Here is a 22,449-nt window from a genome sequence, read left to right as displayed (position 1 = left end):
AGCGTGGAATTCACATTTCTCAGCCTTGACAAACAATGAATTCTGTAGCAGACGTTGCAGGACTGTCTGGACATGATGAACATGGTCTTGTCGGGACCGGGAGAAAATCAAAATGTCATCCAGGTAAACAAAAACAAACTTGTTCAGAAAGTCTCTCAGGACATCGTTGATGAGCGCCTGGAAGACGGCAGGAGCGTTGGTGAGACCAAATGGCATTACCAGGTACTCGTAATGACCATTGGGTGTGTTGAATGCCGTCTTCCACTCATCTCCCTCTCGGATCCGGACCAGGTGGTAAGCATTTCGAAGGTCCAGCTTGGTAAAAATGGTGGCACCTTGCAAAAGTTCAAAAGCAGAGGCGATGAGAGGGAGAGGATAACGGTTCTTAACCGTAATGTCATTCAGGCCCCTGTAATCAATGCAGGGGCAGAGAGAGCCATCCTTCTTCCCCACGAAGAAGAACCCTGCCCCGGCCGGAGACGAGGAAGGCCGGATGATGCCAGAAGCCAGAGAGTCTTTGATGTAGGTCTCCATGGCCTCCCTCTCTGGCCCGGAGAGGGAGTAGAGACGCCCCTTGGGTGGAGTAGAACCCGGAAGGAGGTCGATGGCACAATCATAGGCTCGGTGAGGAGGGAGAGAAGTAGCCCGTGCCTTGTTGAATACCTCCTTGAAGTCGTGGTATTCTGGCGGCACCATGGAAACATCCGGAGGAGAGCCGGAACCGAGGGATGGAGCGGGTTCGCTCGGTCGTTTGAGGCAGATCTGTTGACACGACGGACTCCAGTTCAGGATCGAGCCAGTGGACCAGTCTATGTGAGGGTTATGTCGGCGAAGCCAGGGATACCCCAGGATTAGGGGCAGATTCGGGGACCTCAGAATGTGAAATTGAATGGTCTCGTGATGTCTCCCCGCTAATTGCATGGCGATGGGAGTGGTTTGATGAGTGACGGTCCCCAACAGATGACCATCCAAGGCGCTGGCTGGCACAGGACGAGGAAGGGGAACCTGTTGCACCCCTAACTGACGAGCGAGCTCCTCGTCAATCAGGTTAACATCGGCCGCAGAGTCAATGAATGTGGCGAGGGTGTGGAGTCCCTCCTTGAGCTGGAGCTGGACATGGAACAGAGGACATGGATTGGAGGCAGAGTTCCGGGATCAGCTCAGCAGAATGCCCCCTCTTACTGCTGAGCCCGCCCTTTTACCGAGCAACTGGAGATGAAGTGTCCGGCTTGACCACAGTACAGACATAAGTTGCCCCGATGCCGTCTCTCCCGCTCCTCGGCTGTCAGCCGGGTGCGACCCACCTGCATGGGTTCTGTCCCCTGTACAGAGTTCGAGGGAGAGCTGGAGGAAGGACCAGGCTGAATGGAGAGAGTCCAACGAGTCTCCCCCTCCCGGAGCCGTTCTCTTCTCCTCGCCAGGATTCGTCTGTCCAAACGAGTGGTGAGTTCGATCAAGCCGTCTAAGGAATGCGGAAGATCAAACGAAACCAGTTCATCCTTGATGTATGGGGCAAGACCATTCAGGTAAGCGTCACACTGGGCAGCTGGGTTCCAATCACTCAGGCGAGCCGTCGTACGGAACTCAATGGCGAAGTCCGTGACGGATCGATTACCCTGGCGTTGATTCAGGAGGATATAGACTGAGAGTTCGTTCTTCGAGCTGTGAGCCCTAGCAATGTCTCTGGGAATCACACGAAGCGAAGACACGAAGCTTGTACCCACTGTGGCTGGTGACGAGGAAACCCCGTAGCTCCGTGAGCCGACAACACGTCTGTGAGCGTTGTCGGGGATCGAGCGGAGAGGTGGTCGAGGGCAGGCAGGGGTTCGGTTACCGGGAAGTCCGTCCACGGAAACAACAGTACCAGCAGGGATCAGGCAGGAGAATCGTCGAAGCAGAGCAGAGAGGTCTTTACCAGGGAATCCGTCAGATTTCCGGAATGCCGAAACTGAGCACGTGGTCGGGGACAGAAGGCAGGTAGGTTCACGCGAGGAGAGCAGGTCGGGGACAGGCAGAGTCGGCAACGGATGATCTGTTTGGAGAGTGCTGGAAAGACATGCATGCTGCAGAGGACGATCTGGCAATGAGTGTGTGAACAGGAGTGTCTTAAATACCGGGTTGATTGGTGATGAGCTGCAGCTGTGGGAGAGCAGGCTGCAGCAGTGGGCGTGGCTTGGAGGTAGAGCAGGTCAGAGGAAGGTGAATGGAAATTTACTGGCTGTGAGGGGGAGGAGGATGCAGGAACCATGACAAGGATCTAAAATCCATTTCATAGATGCAGGTCAAATCTGACCCAGAACAGTCTCAATGTACAAAAATTGCAGCACCTTTACAAATGCCTAGAATTTTTTTTTTTTTTTGCACATTTTGTGTTAGTTAAGGAAAGTCACGAAATTTCAGGCTAAAATAATGGCATTTATGGAGTTTATACTGTTCAGTCAAATTTGAGCCTAAACAGTATGTAAGGATAAAGATATACGGCCTCACTGAGAAAGGTTCACTAAAATGGGATGGATGGTCAGTCTGCAACAGAGTGTAACCTCCAGTCTTCTGCATGAAGGTCAGATGCACCACATACCCTTCCATCATTCCAAATCTTTTAACTCTAACCTTCAGCTTTGTACATTATCTGCATACAGGGCATGTTGAATGCTGTGGAATCACTCAGGATCAATGTAGTTCCTTGGGGTAGCCCACTGAACTGAATTTAACATACATTTTATACATTAGGCCACTGAGTGAGCCCTTTAACAACAGCAGCAGACATGCAAAATGAACGCATGAACATTTGATACCTATTATTTGCCGAACAGAGATGGGTGGATCTGAGGAGTTTAAGGGAAATAATATTCCTTTGAACTCATCATAAAAGACTCAGGGAAAAACTGGTATTTCAAAAATGAGGGCACTGCTCCTGTAGGCAGAAGCACTTCACTTGCATTAATTTGCTATTTTTTGCATGCCGCCTGAAACGTTTGGATGAGCTCTCTAGGGGCTGCCGTCAGCCTCACATGGCAGTGCTTACCACTTCAATATGTAGTGCTTTTCCACTAGCAGAGAACTGTGCATGTCTCTATGTGATGTGGGACTGCCAGTGTGTTGGTTGTGCAGGGGGCACGGTTCACAATCATTTTCAAACAGTCGCTTACGAGCTATTGTGCAGAACATGCTGCGTCAAATGAGAATGGATCAGAGCTCCAAAAATGAGAAAACAGCAAACTAAGAGTTTTTAAGGGGAAAATGTGTGCAATCATTTCAATTTACCTGTCACTCAACAGTAAACACACCAAGACATTGTGTATGGGAACGTACACATGTGTATCTGTGTTTCTGTGTGTGTGTGTGTGTGTGTGTGTGTGTGTGTGTGTGTGTGTGTGTGTGTGTGTGTGTGCATTTAGGCGAGAGAGAAAGAGAGCGAGAGGAAGGGGACACAGAGCAACATTTCCTGTTACAATGTAGCACATATAATGGAAACAAAGTACTTTACAAAATGTAAAGTCCATGATTTCATTACACTCTCTGGCCAGATCAAGATGCAACATATACTTGGAGAAAACAGTCAGTGCTCTAGAAGTCAGTGCATGTCACAGCTGCAGACAACCCACACAACACATAACAGCTGCAGTCAATCTCCTCACACTCTGCCTTTTCATTGTTTTTATTTGTTTACAATTTATACCTTTGATTTTTGATGCAATGTTGTAAATGCTTTCTATTAACAACAATATTATAATACAGGGACTAAACATTACGAACTAATTAACGTAAGCTATATATATATATATATAGAGAGAGAGAGAGAGAGAGAGAGAGAGAGAGACATGCACACACAACACAATACATAACACTGACCAGCTGGAGTTCATCTTACAGCACACACTCTTTTTTTCTGTCATTTTTCTCTTCTTTTTTTTTTTTTACAATAGATACCTATGTATACAGTATGTATTGATATATTGGTGTTAAATGTTCTTTTATTGATGTTAAACAACCTTATGTTACTTATACTGTGGATGTATATCACACGCATGCACTCTCTCTCTCTCTCTCTCTCTCTCTCTCTCACACACACACACACAGAGTTTGTATACAAAGTAAATTTGAACTCCTTCGCTTCGGGCAGTAATGAGTGTCTACAATACTCACTGCAAACAAAGTTTCAACCAATTTCCTGCTTGTTGGAGTGTTTGTCTTTTAAAATAACTTGATGTGACTTTTTTCGGTTTGAATCATATTTACAAGACAGGGACCATTTTGAATCAATCAGTAATTCTGAGTCTGGTCTGAGCAAACATAAATCACATGTGGAATTCCTTCAGTGTCTATTCAGCCTCTTCTATTCACCATTTACAGGCTCCTTCTTACTCAGATCATGGAATATTATATCTCCTACCATACTTATGCTGATGACACTCAGTTCTACATAAAAGTGTCAACACAAATCTACAGTCCCTTAGATTTGCTGAATAAGTGCACTGAACAGGTCATTGAATGGATGTGCCAGAGTTTTCTGCCACTGAACACAGAAAAAACTGAAATAAATGTATGTGGTCCCATATAATTAAAAGTCAGTGCTCACCTGAAGCCTGTGAATTTAAAACATACAAATCAAGCCAAAAATCTTGCTGTACTTATGGACTCTGACCTAAATTTCAACAGCCACATAAAGACAGTCAAAAATCAGTCTACAAACACCTTGAAAATATAGCAAAAAGTAAAGGATTTCTGTCTAAATAGATACAGAAAAACTTGTAAATGTATTGATTTTGAGCAGGATGGACTACTGCAATGGTGTCTTCAAAGGTCTTAGTGAAAAATCAGTGAGACAGCTACAGCTTGTTTAAAATGTTGCGCCAGACTCCCAACTAACACCAAGAAAGTGGAGCATATTACAGCACTTGAATCTCTGCACTGGCTTCCTGTGTGGAAAAGGAGAGATTTTAAAATCCTTTTACTCGTCTATAAAGCACTAAATGGTCTTGGACCTAAATACGTTTCTGATTTACTTGTATGGTACAAAGCATCCAGACCACTCAGGTCATCTGGGACAGGTTTAGTCAGCATTTAGATCAAAACCAAGCAAGGTGAAGCATCTTTGAGTTGAATACCTGAAGTATGCCGAAACTATTAACCAATTTAAATTAAAACATTATTGTTCACTGTGGTTTTCCAATAACAATACTTTTTCTTTAACTTATAACTATTTATTTGCTTGCTTTTGCTTCTTTGATTGTCTTTAATTGTTTGAATTCAATTATAATGCTTCCTTTATGTATTGTATTATATTTATGTGACCCTGTAAAACATGTTGAATTGCCTTGTGTCTGTATGAGATAAACTTGCCTTGACTTGCCTTTTGTTTAACACAGTAGAATTGGCAGCTAGATCTTATAACTGCATGCAACCAATATGCAAGTGCTAATACCATAAAATTTCAAATAAAATCCTGAAACGGTTGGGGCCCCTCTGTGCGGAGTTTGCATGTTCTCCCCCTGTCTGCGTGGGTTCTCTCCGGGGTCTCCGGCTTCCTCCCACAGTCCAAAGACATGCAGCTCAGGTTGATTTGTGACTCTAAATTGCCCTTAGGTGTGACTGTGAGCGTGTATGGTTGTCTGTCTATATGTGTCGGCCCTGCGATAGTCTGGCGACCTATCCAGGGTGTACCCCGCCTTCCGCCCGATGACAGCTGGGATTGTGCTCCAGCTCCCCCGCGACCCTTACGAGGACAAGCGGTTACAGAAAATGACTGACTGAAAATCCTGAAACTCCCAGTCCCTTTTATTAGCCAGGTGTGGCGACACATTTTGAGAAATAAAAGCCTGTCTCTATTATAAGCCCGGTTACCATGCAGTTCATTATTATGGAAGTTATTTGGCTACCAGCAGGGGCTAATGTTAGTTTGCTGCTTAGATTGTGCATAGGCTACACCTTGGAAGCACATCTGGAAAATGCAGCTGGGAGCGCCTGTGGCTGAAGGTGACATTGAGGAGCAGAGCGACCCCGTACCTTTAGCAGAAAAGTTAAAAATATTTCAGCTTTTATTCACAACCAAAAAAACACCAAAAAAACACAGCACAACACAGCAGCAAGAGAGGAGCGACCGACAGGCCTGCTGTAGGCTACCAAAGGGAAACAAGGGTTCTGCTTGCGTCGCTGCTTTAGCGATATATCTCTATGTGATCAACCCCTAAGATTCTCTATGATTCAGTCATTCAGTTCATACTGAAACCATGAGCAGCAAAAAAGACAGGAATACAGGCATATTAATCAAAATGCAAAAAATAGGTTTAAATAACAACTTGATTGTATTTCCATCTTTGCTGAGCAACAGTTTTGTGTGCAAGGAGAGTTTGTCCCATATAGATGCCTGTCCCAAGTACAAGCCTGTTTACTTCAGCGGTTTAAGCAAATAATAGCAAGGGCTTTTAACTTAAGTTTTGTGGTATTTGCATTTGTAATTATGTTGTTACATTTTGTAGGCTGCACCGTTCTCTGGGAATGTGCTTTGACTTTGTGACTGAAAAAAGTAATTCCAGATCTCTGCTTCTTCATATTTTGCTCTTGCGCGCACACAACATGCGCGCCCATGAGTCTACTCCATTCTCCCTCATCCCCTCTCTCCACCGAACATCCGGTTCTTCAGAGTCATATGACCAGCGCTCTGCTGTCATTTCTGTTAGCACCAGCTAGCAAAGCACACCGACTAACGTTAGCTTTGAAAGGTTTGCTCTTCTTCTCCCGACCATGACTGCACTGGTGGCAAACAGGGCAATGGACGTGAACGGCTTGGCAGCAGCAGCGAGGACACACACGCAGGCTGTGACCCGAAACTACATCTCTCAGCCCCGGCTCAGTGAGTACTGAGAACAGGCAGCTGGAGCTAGCTGCAGCTCAGCTACAAGCTAACAAGGTTGTTGTGCTGCATTCAATGTCAGGGTGACGATGAGGAAGAAGACTGGCTTGTCACAGTAATCCGTTAATGTCAAGCTTTAATCAGTAAAACACACCGAGAAAATGCCTTTCTTTTTACATTGTAGTTGGAAAAAAAGTTTAGCTAGAATCCAGGAAAGTAATGGTTTGTTTTCATTTCTATTATTGCAGGGAAGTTGGATTGCTGAATTCAATTTCAGTACATTTTCCGAAGTGGTGTTTTTTATTTCTTATTTACAGAAATACGTAAAGTTAGATTCCAGTACTAGGACTGTTGGTTTCCATGTTAGATATGTGTAAAACGTGTGCAGAGTGTGTTAGTGTTAAAGGAAAGAGTACAAATTATCAGCAATGGCTTTTCATAATGGTGTGTATTCCTAGTGACACTGAATGCAGCTACCCCTGGCTAGCTAACGTTACCTAACAAGCTCTGAAGCTAATCACGATCACACACAAGCTAACGGTAGTTGTTTTTTTGCGGCGACAACTAAATGCGTGTCAGTGCTGCATTTTAGTAGTAACGTCAAAACTGCCACCACCATTTGCTTTACACGTCGTGTTCATAAAACTACACGTATGTTATGTGTCAAATAGCAAACCAGCTAAGCTAGCTGTGACTAACTAACAGCGGCTAGTCAGCGCAGAGTCATTGCCACACGTAACGTAAAATGCATCCATTAGTTTTACTTGTCATCGTATCAGTGTCACTGTTGTGATGACTACGCGCGAGCTCAGTGGTTCTACAGTCCACAGATGTATGATGTTAGCTAACGTTAGCTACATGTCACTAGCGCAGTGGATTAGCCAACAGAGCAGCGCGTCAGCTGACTGATGGCAGCCATGAGAATGAATGAGACACCGTGCACAGTGTTTTTTTTTTATTTCATGTGCCGAAAGGAGACTGGAAAATAGAAGGCAGAGTCTGCTGCATGTAGGGTACTGCGCCCTTCAGCCCTGGCCTTTAATGCGTGGCGCTGTAAGAAATGCTTTCCTGTGGACTGTTGGTAGCTGGAGCACTGTGAAGCTCAGACTGGTGACAGATGGTGATGATCGCTCATGTGATCGATCACATGAGCGCTGCAGCTAGCAGAGCTGCTGAGCAGAGCAGAAGAAGGGCAGTTTATAGCCTGATGGAAAGAAAAATACGTCTTTGTCACTTATAGCCCCAGTTGTTAAAAAATGCTTGGTAAAGTTTAGGAGAATATTGCAGAAAATATAGACTCACACCTATTGGTCTATGGACACATTTGATCCTCAGCTGTTTGCCAGATAGACACAGTTTTTTTTGTATAGTTATACCATAAAACTTCAATAAATAGCCCCATTATTTGCTTAAATAATTTACCTTCAAAAGTCTTATTTTGGGAGAGGTGTCTGCACGAGATGGGCTTTTAATTCCTTTTACACAAAACTGTTGCCCAGCAAAGATGAGAAATGCAAAAAGCAACAAAAGCAGAAATTACCCAAATATAAGGAAATTACCTGACCCCCCACCCCCCCACCAACAATTTAAGCAGCTAACTAAGGTAATCTCCAGCAGATAGCCAACAACCTGGTTTTATACATAAATATAATAATAAACTTTAATTGCACAGTATGTTTTATGCTGTTAACCATTTAAAACCTGAGTAAACTGGCTTGATTTCTTCATAACATGGGAAGAAGGCAGTGAGCATCCAAAGAAGAAATGGCCAGATAACGATCAAGGAATGAGTAAAAAGTACAAGAACATTATATGAAAATCAGTATTCAAAAAACAACAGCAAAGAAAAGAAAAAGAAAATATTTGGAGAAAGACCTTAAAATTATTATAGTTTTGTAACATGATTGTAAAGATGTCATTATGGTAATTATAAATATAGTTTTTCCCTTGCTTTTTTTCTTTTTTCCCATGACATTTTCCCCTAAGCTTTTAAAAAACATTTTTCTATATGCAAATGGGCCTGTACTTGTATAGCGCTTTCCTAGTCTTACGACTAATCAAAGTGCTTTCACACTACATCACATTTACCCATTCACACACACATTCACACAATAGTGGCTGAGACTTGTGGCTTATTGTGTAACTTTGGTTAATTCATACTAAACCTTTAAGATGCCAAAGTCACACTGTAACACAAACAAACAAAGTGTTCAAGGCAGCAGTAGACCAGCAACTCCTGTGTTTGGTGATGTTAAATTACTGTTTTTCTCAATGGTGTCTGGCTCTAAAGAGTGATATAATGGCTCAACAGTCAGTCAAAAATAAAATTCAGACTCTGTCAGGAAGGAATGGAAAAATATGTCCCAAGCCTAATAATTTCATTCTCAGGAAATTGTATTGGTTAAAAGAGTGTTGTTTGCAATTAGGACTGGGCGATATGGCTTAAAAATAATATTGCGATATTTAAAAGCAATATCACAATACACAATATATATCGCAAGATTTTTATATGCCCTTTGAATGAACTATCAAACTAGGACCCATGGTGCTTTTATTTTAAAGGACCCGGTTTGTCTTAGCCTGGAAGTGCCAATGTTTTTGCTGTGGGCTTGAAACCTCCGGTCGACAGTTGGATGTTAGCTTTAACAGACAGTTAAACAGACACTGTGGCATCTTTAACCGTGAGGATTCTTTCACTGTCAGCAGCAACAAACTGACGCCACTTCAGTTCATGTATTACTGGTTTTTGCAAGTCGCACTGGTGCTCCGTAGTCGCCGGTGGCTCATAAAAACAACACATTGTATGCTCAATGGTCAAGATAAAGTCATTTTATACATTGCATGAGAAACAAGCAGCAATACATAGAGAATATTTAATATATTGCCCAGCCCTATTTAAAATTGTTATTTTGTTACACTGAAATCTTCTCTCATAACTTCTAAATTTTTGTGTATATATAAACACAGTGTAACAGTTGAGGTTTTTACTATCAGCCTAATACTGTAAGTATGGAATAACTGAACTGATAATCAATATCTTCCTAATATCAAAACTGTTATTTGATCAAAGTTCATGTATCTGTTTTGATTATGTTAGCAATGGTTTTGATAACGTCCAAGTTTTAGATGAATGTCCTGCTGAGGGAATCATTAAACAGTATTATGTAAAGGGGCAAATGATTGCTCCATTGTTTTCCTATGTAAACAAAACAAAGGCATAGTTTCTATATCTTAATCTAGCTTGATGATCACTTTGATAAGTTGTTCATGTGGTGGTGTGCTATCTCGCCTGGCAGTGATCATGCATTTGGTCATTTGTGTGTGGGTGTGTTCATCTATCTGTCCACAGCTTATCTCACAAACTACTGGACCCATTGGTCTAATACTTTGTTTGTATATTTATGGCTATATGCTCTGAAACTTTTTATTGTTGAAGAAATTTACAATATTTGAAAACTATTAACTAAACTATATATGATTTTTATACTCTCATTGACTGCTGTTTCCTCATGCCTCTTAACTGGCTGGAAGGGGCTGCATGTTTTTTCATAAATGTCTGTTGCAGGACACATTTCGTGGTGGCTCAAACACTCCCTTTTATAGAAAAGTTTTGTTTATTTGTAAACCAGATTAATTCCAATTAAATGATGTAATCCTCTAAAGTTACACTTTAGAGGATTACATCAATATATATGTTTGGCTTGGTAAAATAGTAATATTCCATGCGTTTGTACCTTCCTGAAATTTATACAGTATATGTACTGTATGTATGTACTGTATATATACAGTATATGTCAGGGTATATGTGTGGCGCTGCCCCAAGGGCAATTGTTCTTCTTACTTTCAGCCTTTCAGACAAATAATTACACACTAGAAACCCACAAAATGTTAAGAAAGTAATTTTCTCACAGCTATTTTTTCTTATAAACAGAGAAATACAACTGTACACCTTTTGAATTCAACTATCTTTCAGTCACTGAAGACTGAAGAGGCTTAATTGCCTTGTTAACTCACCATAAAACACACTTCATTCAAACTTGATGGAAACAAAACCAAACTCACCCAAACCGTCTTGGTTTCTCATGTTAGTAATCTACTTAGTAAGTCCACTTTTCCAACAATCACCAGCTCAAGTTTGGTCCAAATAATCCTTAATTCACCAAGGTAGTTGTCAAATACATGCTGTTATTCCCCATCGTCTTTCTACCTGCTGGCTGCCGGTTGTTTACAGTCATATAACTTCTCTCTCCACCACAAGGTGTCGCTGTGTCTTTCAGCTCAGTTGACTCTTCCACCAGCAGAGACCGGAGACCGAGCTCTGGTAGTGCATGCTGTGTACTACATACAATGATTTTAATACTAAGAGGAGCACCTGTAATTATGACGGTATTGAAAAACATACTGCTAGGGATTTTTAGATATCCTGGTATACCGCTATGCCGTGGTACCACCTAAGCCTAATATGAGTTGAACTAGTCAGTTTGTTTTTGTTAATCTTTGACACCATCTTGACTGTAAGGGAGTCAGGAGGATCATTTTCAGTGGGGGCCACTGCACCACATTTTTTTTCATCTGCCACACTGTGATACCACACTGTGATAGTGTGATAGATGCCATAAATAACAATTACATTACAGTAATGACAAAAAGGAAAATGAAAGGGGGAGGGGTTACTATAAATTTTACCATAAATAACTGAGCAAAATAGTTAAATGTTTTCCTCTTTGGTCTGTTTTTGTTGTGTTTCTTGTTAATACCTACTTTGTTGTGCTGTAGCCTAGTCCAGTTAGGAACGATGGTTCAAAGATTTGTGGCTGTCTTTTAGTCATCAAAAATACATTCATACTCAAAACTAAATTGTATCTATATTTCACATACAGTCCCTGTTCACAAGAAATCGATCCGCTCTGTGCAACATGATGTTGCTCCGACGAGGAGTGTTTTGTTATTATTATTAGCTTCTGGGATGCCACTGAAACAAACTGTGCTGTGTCTGCTGGAATTACAAGCATTGTCTGGAGTGGCTGCGAGCAGCCGGGGTGGCTGCTTAGACACCTAAGGGAGGTTTGTTCTTTACTGAGTGCTCTTTTCTAGTTGATCATTATATGGCCATGCTGATTACATTTTCCAATCAGCACAGATACTGACAAATTTTGGTGTTGTTTGGCACTTTGCTCTGTGGGCCTGATGTTGAGCCTTTACCATGACTTTGATTATGCTGTTGAACATGGCCCAAGCCACGAAGCCAGCAAGGTGATGGTTTTTCCTTTTGTGTAAGTGTCAGAGGCAAGCATGGACTAAAAGCCTTTTAGCAAACTAGAAGGAAATGACTTAATGGAACCTGGGCCATCTTGAGAGGTAAGCAAAGCACATGTAACATGTGATAAAACCCTTGACGTAAAAACATCTAACAATCCAACCTCTGAAATTCTCTAATTTTGTTGTAGCTGAATGCCTCACCTTTTTTCTCTGATCAAACACATTACTAAGCAGCAGCGGTACATTCTAATGTTGAGGCAGCAATTCAGAGCCAAATAATAATCTCAAATAACTGTCAAGAAACTCTTATGTGCTTTTCAAATTCTACAGGTGCTGTAGTTACAATATGTTTTGCATGTTTTTAAGCCCCTGCTTTTGGTTAGAGGTTATTTTTCCTTTAATGGCCCTTCTGCTTCTTTAAATGGAAGAGGCATGGGCATGGGCCTGGGTCTGAAGTTTTATTGACTTGACTAGATGCAAAACCATAGAATTTACACAGAAATATGTGATTTATTACAGGTGCTGATCCAAATGCCTGTTTGCCAAAGCCAAGTGTGTAGCTCACCTTTGGTCCTGCTCAGCAGGTGGCTTTAGAAGCTAGGTCAGATGAGAGATAGACAGCCCACCACTATGCAGAGCAGAGAGTGCACTTCTAGGAAGGTTTCAGTGCTCTTTTTCAGTTCACAGTGCATAAGGGAATCGTGGAATATTATTCAGTGGTGTTGTAACTTACGAACTTCTTTGTTGCAGAGGAAGGTTGTCCTGTTCCTGTTTTAGGTGTAACTTCCCCTTTTTTAGAGTGTGAATCACATTTTGTGCCAAACCAAACCCAGAGACAAACAAAGTAAGCATATGGACTCATACAGCCATTTTTAGAGACTTTAAATTATCAAATAAAGGAGGAGAGAGGAAATGGAGATAAGGAACCTTATCCTTAACCTGGTGTGTTTTTGGGGGCACTGAGGAACCTGCTGGCATTGGCCAAGCCCAATCACTGCAGAACTTAAAAAAATAAAAACTATTACCACAAATCCTGCTACATGTAATATTTTACTGTAATATGTTACTTCACTGACTGTAGGCAGTGGCAGAGGTACCATTAAAATTGCTGTGATCATTATTATTATTCTATGATAAATAAATCCAATTTTTAAGGGGCAAAGGTGCTCAAATAAAAATGCATTTTAATGATGAAACTTAACATTTTGTGCTTTCCAAAGACATCAAAAGGAATGTATGCCATTTTCTTCACTTCTCACAGAAAAGTAGCATTTTAATCCCATACTTTTCCTTTTTACTCTCAGTTGGTGCTGTAACTGCCCTTAGGAAGTACACTGAGCAGAAATATGATTGCAACACTTTTGTTTTTGCTCCCATTTTCCATGAGCTGAACTCAAAAGATAATTTCTCTCAAATATTGTTCACAAATCTGTCTAAATCTGTGTTAGTGAGCACATCTCCTTTGCCGAGATAATCCATCCCACCTCACAGGTGTGGCATATCAAGATGCTGATTAGACAGCATGATTATTGCACAGGTGTGCCTTTGGCGGGCCACAATAAAAGGCCACTCTGAAATGTGCAGTTTTGCTTTATTGGGGGGTCTTTAGGGTCAGAAAACCAGTCAGTATCTGGTGTAACCACCATTTGCCTCACGCAGTGCAACACATCTCATTCGAGTTGATCAGGTTGTTGATTGTGGCCTGTGGAATGTTGGTCCACTCCTCTTCAATGGCTGTGTGAAGTTGCTGGATATTGGCAGGAACTGGAATGCCTGCCCATACCATAACCCCACCACCACCACGGGCCACTCGATCCGCAACCTTGACATCAGCAGACTGCTCACCCACGCCCTGAACAGTGAAAACCAGGATCCATCCGTGAAGAGAACACCTCTCCAGCGTGCCAGATGCCATCGAATGTGAGCATTTGCCCACTCAAGTCGGTTCGTCGACGACGACAAACTGCAGTCAGGTCGAGACCCCGATGAGGACGACGAGCATGCAGATGAGCTTCCCTGAGACGGTTTCTGACAGTTTGTGCAGAAATTCTTTGCTTATGCAAACTGATTGTTGCAGCAGCTGTCCGGGCGGCTGGTCTCAGACGATCCTGGAGGTGAATATGCTGGAGGTGAACATGCTGGATGCGGAGGTCCTGGGCTGGTGTGGTTACACGTGGTCGGCAGTTGTGAGGCTGGTTGGATGTACTGCCAAATTGTCTGAAATGCCTTTGGAGATGGCTTATGGTAAAGAAATGAACATTCAATTCAAGGGCAACAGCTCTGGTGGACATTCTGCAGTCAGCATGCCAATTGCACGCTTCCTCAAAACTTGCGACATCTGTGGCATTGTGCTGTGTGATAAAACCGAACATTTCAAGTGGCCTGGTATTGTGGCCAGCCAAAGGCACACCTGTGCAATAATCATGCTGTCTAATCAGCATCTTGATATGCCACACCTGTGAGGTGGGACGGATTATCTCCGCAAAGGAGAAGTGCTCACTAACACAGATTTAGACAGATTTTTGTTTGATTTCAGCTCATGAAAAATGGGATCAAAAACAAAAGTGTTGCATTTATATTTTTGTTCAGTATATGTACTGTTGCATGTGGTATGCACATAACAGGGACATACTAAAGGGGGAAAGGTTCAGTGGTATTATGGTTTGGTACGATTTTGGTATAGCAAAAAAACAGAAATGCTTGAGAAATTTCCTTGATTTTTAATTTTTAATTTTTTTTAATGTTCTTTTAATTCATTTGTTATTACAACTTACATCATAAAATAGGATATTTGTTTTACTTTGAACAATGGTGGGATTATATTTAAATGACCCATCTTCTAGGGTGTCTTCCTGGCAGTGTAGAAGCTCTCTATTAAACACAATTTGCACAGTGTATTTTCAACTCAACATATCGTTCGTTTGTAATACGCACTGAAACAAGAGCTTTGTACTGAACAGTTCAATAAGAGCACATGTATTGTTACACCCCGAGACATACTACATGGCGCTAACATTGCCCCCTGAATGCTGACTGTCTTGTTCATTTATCTGTTGCTATGGAGATTCAACAACGTGCCATTCCCAAACTCGCCAGAGATGGAGTTCAACCTGGAGAGCTCTGCTGTTACTTGACAATCTGTGCAGTTTAACTTTTAAGTTATTATTGCACACACAGTGGATTCCAATATGCAGTTATATTTATGACAGTAAAGTTGCATTTGCACTTCTCTGTCATTGTTATTTTTACAGTTATGTCTTTTAATAGATGGTATCTTTCAGATTTTTTTGTTCACCTAAACAATTTGTATTCCTATTATTACAGTTTAACTGGTCATCAGTCACTTGAATGTGCTCTCATCCATCATTGTGGCTTCCGTTAGCTGTTAACAAGCTGTCATCTGTCTGCTTTTTAGTTGATGTAACATATCGTCCACTGTGCAAAGAATTGTGGGTCAAAATAGCTGGAAGAGTATGCTGATTTGCAAGCTGAAAAAATGCCACTGGATGCAGTAGCTGCTATTTTTGGCTTGCTGCATTTGACACACTATGTATTAGGACATGCTGAATTATTTTCTGGCACACTAGGTAGTATGGTAGTACAAGTATTTGAACGCACGCAAGCATTTTACAAATTTACAGTGGTTACTGTGTAATTAATATGCTTTGCACTGTGCACCAGTGTAGCTATTAGATATTTTGATGTGAGACTGTTTTTTTTGTAATTGCTCCATTTCATGGTGTCTCTAAGATCAACTCAAGATAACGTCACTAGGTGGGTTTCTCCTACAGATTTGTGCAAAATCAAAGCAATACTTTTGAAAAACAATAAAACTTAATAGTGAGATGACTGAGTGATGTTCTGTGACTTCTCCTCTGGTGATAACATTCCAAGAAGCATTGCGATGCTGATGATGTCCAAAACATCAGCAGCTTTATTTCTATTGCAGCCACCACACTAGCCATCATTATTTCAAATCCAAGGCCATGTAGGCATGTTATGGAGCCATAATGGAAAGACAAGCTCATTATACGAGGGAGCGGCCACGTATGAGGGAGGTGATAGTCCACGATTTTACAGAGGAATTGTGAATTCAAAACTTCAGGATGATCCGCTCAACTTTAGAAGAGTTATGTGATGCAATAACAGCTCTTATAGTGCCTGCTGCATCATGAGGGAGTACATAGCCATAGCATCATGTGACCTAGAAAAGCCAAAAAGTGTTTTCATTGCAGTTTTGACAAAATGCTTTTATAATTGCCTGAAACCTCATGCAGCTGTAAAGACTATAATAAATGGGGGGCAATAAATGGGAGTATTTTCAAAATTAACTCGTTTCAGTTGGGTATATTATAGATTTGCAGTCTCATACTCGTCTGATGATGAGTAACCTGATCTTCATATGTAAAATTAGTGGAACGGTCCATTAAAAGAACACAAACAGTCAGGAAGAATAGCTTTCTGAAATAACATGACTAGTCAGGAATTGATTGAAGCAGTACTGGAGATAGAATGAGTCCTCTGTCATGCTTGCTATGAGCTTTGTTAGAATGTCTCCGAATGAAGAGCTGACAGCTTACAGATCACAATCAGACATGTCCCTGCTATGTTAAAGCAATGCATAACCTCAGTGTGTAGGAAATCACACAGACTTTGTTCAGTATAGCCAGTTGCCTTGCATCAGTCTATAAGATCACAACTTTGAGTTGGTTTGTCACTACCTTGTTGACTTGACAGAGCTCTAAGAGAGGCAGCTATTGAAAAGCCACTCGAAGACAGAGCAGGAAAATAAACAAATAAAGAAAATTCTCATCAGACCAAGTCTTTTCTTTTAAGAGGCCTTTGTCTCTCTCATGTCAAATGCGACAAAAGCTATTAGCCCACGAAATGGCTGGTCTTTGTTTTAGTAGTGCATTCTGTCATTTAGTGCTATGAAAAGACATAGAGCAAGGCACTATACTTCTTTGTGAAGATTTAATTAATGGTAATAATGTAGTCACGATAAACAAATGTCTCATCTGTCACCATGAAAGTGATTTCTATAAAATCAATGTTATTTTTGTAACAGTTCTATAATCCACATTCTAATTAGGCTTAAGCAGCTAGTTTGTCAGTCGAAAAAAGACTTTCCCGTGGGCGTTTGCCATTCTTTTCATAAAAGAACATTAAAATGTAGGCTAAGGATTTGACACCATTTCTGTCTGTTGCATGAACAGAAACCAATCCACATGAACAGCACACTTGTTTTGCTGACTGCTCTTAATTAATTTCCTGACATTCTCCATCTTAAAAATGGGTGGGTCATTAGCAAAGCAAGTGTGCATTGTCTAATAAAAAAAATTCCCCTTGGCATTGTATCAGTCCATCATTTCCATAGCAGCAGCCAGCCCAGTGTAGGGCTGGTTCTCTAAGTGCTTCAGCCTTTTTATGGGCTGACATTCAGTAGGCGATAAAGTGGTACCAGGGCACATACAAGTTTTTTTTTTTTTTAATCTTCATCATAGTATTTTTTTCTCTTGTAATGCAATATAATTTCCCTTACGCCCCCTTCCCCAAAAACTAATAATCTTTTCATTGAAACCTCTACTTTTGCTTCCTTTTTTTAATCTTTAATATTTTATCTACCAAAGCTCTCTAAACAGGAGGAAATATTGTTGCCCCTTACTATACCTAATCCTCAAATAGTATGCACTTTTAATTTAACCTGTCACAGGCTTGGGTGATGTGAAATATTTCATATCTTAGTCCTTTGCTGAAAATCCACGAGGAAATTCCTTGTCTTAAATAAAAGCCCTCTATTTTTCATACAAACAGCTGTACACCTTCTGAATTCAACCTTCAAAACACCTCATTTAAACTTGACGGGAACAAAATAAAACAGCCAAACCGTCTTGGTTTCTCTTGTCAGTAAGTCCACTGTTCCAACAATAACCAGCTCTTGTTTGGTCCAATTAAATCCTTAATTCACCAAGTTAGGTGTAAAAACATGCTGTTATTCCACACAGTCTCTCTCTGCCTGCTGGATGCAGGCTGTTTACAGTCCTGTAACTTCTCCCTCCACCACTAGGTCTCACTGTGTCTTTCAGCTCAGCTGCCTGTTCCACCAGTAGAGACCAGAGACTGGGCTTGAGTGGTGTGTGCTGTGCACTTCATACAATGAGTTTAATAGAAAGAGGAGTGCCTGTATTTATGACAGTACTGAAAAACATACCTTTAGGATATCTATATACCCTGGTATACGGTAATACAGTGATAGAATGGAACGTATGAGTATGTCTTTATTGTCATTGCACAAGTACAAGGAAATTAAAAGGCAATCCTTACAGTGCAAAAGAGATATCAAAAACTACAAAAAGGGAAAAAATCTAAACAAAACTCTCACTTTTGTCACTAACCTTCTTTATGGGCAGTTAAGTTTCCTGGTACTTGACAATAGCTTTCAATATCCAGGAAGTAGTACAGTAAATTAATCACTTTGGACAATTAATCAGCACCAATAGGACGTTTTACAAACTATCATTATCTGACTTGGCTGCATGGCTGCACAGCCTCCACCATTTACACAGGGATATATGGACATCCAGACTGGAGCTGAAGAAGGGTGGATAGTGTTGAATTATCAGTGAGTGCACCTCCAGAGATAGTCACTCCCTTCTGCTTCTGACCATGTCTCAGTTTATTTATTTAGTCAGTTTTAACATGGATTTACATGACTTTTTGTCTGGACCATAACAACTGGTCCAGTGCTGTCACTCTATTGACCCTATTTAGAAAATCTATAGTGCATGGTCTAAAACGCATGGCGCAAATGCGTTTGGGGCGTGCTGAAGTCCATTTTGCTAGTTAAATGGCGGATAGTCATGGCGCCAGGTGTGGTGCACGGCACAGAGGGTTTGTATTCAGACTCTTAATTAGTCATCGGTGTGTTTTGGGCGGAACGTGAATTAACCAGTCTGTGTGTCAGCTCCCATTCCATTTAAAAGCCAGGTGCACCAGGAATTGGCAGATTGCGAAATGACGGATTTGGCGAATTATAGATGTGAGAGTTTTTCTGCTACAGAAACCGACCTGCTCAATTAAATCATTTTTTGGAACCTCCAGAACGGCCTTACAATGCAGAAAAGTGTACAGTGATGTGAGGAGGAGGAGGAGGGGTTAACAAAGCTCGCCGCCCAGCATAAAAATCAAGCAGAATTGGCAGGAGCTGATCTCTCAGTACGTGTGTTGCTGCTGGCATATTTGGGCTAACTGGCATAGACACACACAATTCAGCCTCTCGCCTTCCTACGTCCTGTAATGTGCCTTCATTTATGTCCAAGAGACATCCATGATGCATATCAATGTTGTGCAATACACAACATGCCACAAAGAATGCTCCGACTTTGAGGGCTGTATTGTGATTTCCTCCTGACTTATCCAAACATCTGATCCTCATGCAGGTGCATCTTGCTATCTGAATAACTCGCCATTTAAACAGCAAGAATCAGACTGTGCCTTTGACTTCAGACCAGCTTTTATTTGGGCAATGCTGGCCACTTCCTGTTTCAAATTAAGACCCCTTGATTTAAAATAAAAGCCCCCCTAATCTTTCATACACAATCTGGCCAGATACAAGGTTTTGACCTAGCCCTGTTTTTTTATGTTTTATGAATCATTCAGTAAGTTTTGTGAGTATTTTGAACACGCAAAATTATTTCACTGTGAAGTGTCTTGTTTCAAAGTACATTTGAACTCTTTACTGATTACAAATTTCTCAACAGTAATTCAAATACACATTTCAAATATATGTAACAGAAGTTCTGCCCATCTCCAATCACCATTTTGTATTGAGGCTTCATACATGGAGTCAAGTTGATGTCACTGTGTATCTGAAAATCACAGGGTGACTTTTAGGGAAAACATTAGCTGAAGAAATAAAAATCACTCCCTCTGATTATTATGGTTAGTTTAAGGTTAGGTTTATTTAGTTATGTATGACTTTGACTTAGATGTTCCAACACTGTCAAAACATTTTGTCAGGGGGCAGAGAGATATCGGCCGATTTATCGGCTTTTCCCTGCTCCAAACTATGTCAGCCTTTAAAAATCCAGTATTGGTTGACCTCTAATCCTCTTTATGTGAGTCCGTGTACTGGAATCAGGGCTTCTAGGATATTGGAAGCAGTGGGGTTTTTGGCAATACTAAGCTAGGAGTGGTTCCCATGAACAACACATTCAAAAAACCCATTGACTTTGAGGCGAGGAAACGGAAGGTGCTGAAATGCTAATTCATTTCCAGGTTTTAGGATTCATTACTAGAGTTATTTATACTCCACTGCTTAGTCCAGGCTTCAGTGTGAGAGTATTTTATGCCATTTTGAACATCTTAATGTTTTAAAACATGAAGCGTGTATGTACTAGTATATGTAATTTGTAATAAAGCCTATAGTTTTGTCCCAGGTCAGAATGATAAAAAGCTTTATGAAGTGAGCAGGTGACCTGTTGCGCTTGAGGCACAGCCATTTGCTGTGCCTCAGTCACAGCAAATGGCTGTGAATTGTTTTTCTGTCAAAACCCATGCTTCTAGTTATTGTAACCATAGCACTCTGCTACTTGTAATGAAACCGTTACGTTCCTCTACTATACCACCCGCCAGCAAAAAGGCCCTGCTGACAAGACACTTTGCTCACAAATTTGCTCCAGGTTAGAGCTTGATTACATTTCCTAACAATCAGTGCAGTGAGGTAGGTAGTCCTCTTAACGTGGACTACCTGTGTAAATCCAGGTAAGAGTAACCCCATCTCATTTTTTGGGGTGTCAAAACACAGATTGGCTGGTTATTGGTTGGAAGACGTGTGTCTGTTCTGGCAGCTGTACTCCTCCTGTTTAAAACTTAATCCTAGATGTGCTTTTGTATTCAAAAGCAGATTTCTTTTTCACTATGTAAATGAAATATTTGTCCTTTCTAAAACTCTTAAACAAATAATGGTTGGTATTACTGTGTCACTGCTTTTTCTATTTAGCAAGTCTCAGGGATAAGTTCATATTATTTGGTATGACCTTGATGTTAATGTTTCTGTCAAAGCTTTCCAAAGTCTCATTTAACTGAAATCTTTGAGATAATAAAGAAATAGTGACAGAGAGAAAAGCTTGTTCTATCTCAAATCATTTTCATCAGCTCATAAAATGAAGCAGTGATGGCTACTGACAGATTTAGTATTATGCAGAGTGAACAGAATAAGTGTTATGTACTCAGATGTATGTTTTTGCTGAGAAAACCAGACAGACTGAATGAATGGGCTATCACAGTGAAAGGAGTGTTTAAATAGGGAAAACCTTAATTGCTCTGAAGGCATTATTAGAACACCAGATGTAAAACAGCAAAATGAGATCATGGGATGCCATGACTTAAACTGATTGCCTTCCTAGGTTTAAAATTGTACAGCATTTTGCCTTTTTTTAAAAGATTTTTTTGGGGTGTTTTGCCTTTAATTGGCAGGACAGCACAAGTGTGAAAGAGGGAGAGAGGGATGACATGCAGCAAAGGGCTGAGGCCAGTATCGAACCTGTGGCTGCTGCGGCGAGGACACAGCTTCTATACATGGGGCGCCCACTCTAAAAACTGAGCCACTGGGCGCCCCAGTATTTTGCCTTTTAATCCAGACACTACACACTTATACTCAACTGGAATACTACCTGGTCTAAGATTTAAAATGTCCGTGTAAAGTGATAATTAAAATGTGTTCTGAGTTTGTCACATCACCGAAAGATATGTTATTAGACACCTGACCAAATTTGAAAGACCAAAAAATCGCTTGGTTTTTTGAAACGCTGGGAGCGTGTCCGCTGGAGGAGCGGAGGCCACACCCAATCGTGGGACTATGCTAATGATGCTTCTCCTTTTTATACTGCTACATTGTCAGGGGTGGGGTTATGCTGAGTATAGCTCCATTGCATCATCAAGCTGTGGTTTTAGGCCTGCCTAAAAAAATCTTAAAACAGGAAAATGGTGAAAAAACAGTCAACCATCTAACTTCACAATTCGGTACTATATAGTAAAGGGTCTTTGTAACATGTTTTCAACAATCAGTTTCCAACGTTTACAATGTGTTTTGAAACAAATCTCTAAATTCACTTTACACAGACTTTAAGCCCCTCTGTAAGACCTCTCCAGTGGGATATAATTCAGAAGTCATCCATGTGATTGCATATGATATTGTGCTGAAGTGGTCCATATTACTAGAAAGATAAGCAGTTGAATTACCACAAACTATTTGACTGATTAACCCATTAGACCTCAGTTATAGTCCATTTATCCTATGCAGGCAAACCAAAAAACAGTAGTGCACTCCTGTAGTG

General features: G+C 41.1%; 1 protein-coding gene across 1 annotated transcript in view; it reads left to right on the top strand.

Annotated features, from left to right (window-relative positions):
• Positions 1-6,630: 6,630 nt before the first annotated feature.
• Positions 6,631-22,449, top strand: part of atp6v1ba (ATPase, H+ transporting, lysosomal, V1 subunit B, member a) — a 57,948-nt gene continuing 42,129 nt past the window's right edge. The window contains exon 1 of the mRNA XM_042501954.2: positions 6,631-6,853. Coding sequence (XP_042357888.1) covers positions 6,745-6,853 — 109 coding nt within the window. The 5' untranslated portion in view covers positions 6,631-6,744. The remainder of the gene's footprint in view (positions 6,854-22,449) is intronic.

The sequence above is a fragment of the Plectropomus leopardus genome, chromosome 13 (genome assembly GCF_026936395.1).
Source record: "Plectropomus leopardus strain MGB_pleo_1.0 chromosome 13, ASM2693639v1, whole genome shotgun sequence".
Classification (NCBI taxonomy): Eukaryota; Metazoa; Chordata; class Actinopteri; order Perciformes; family Serranidae; genus Plectropomus; species Plectropomus leopardus.
Note: the sequence above shows the minus strand (reverse complement) of the source record. Positions and strands in the feature narration are given on the sequence as shown.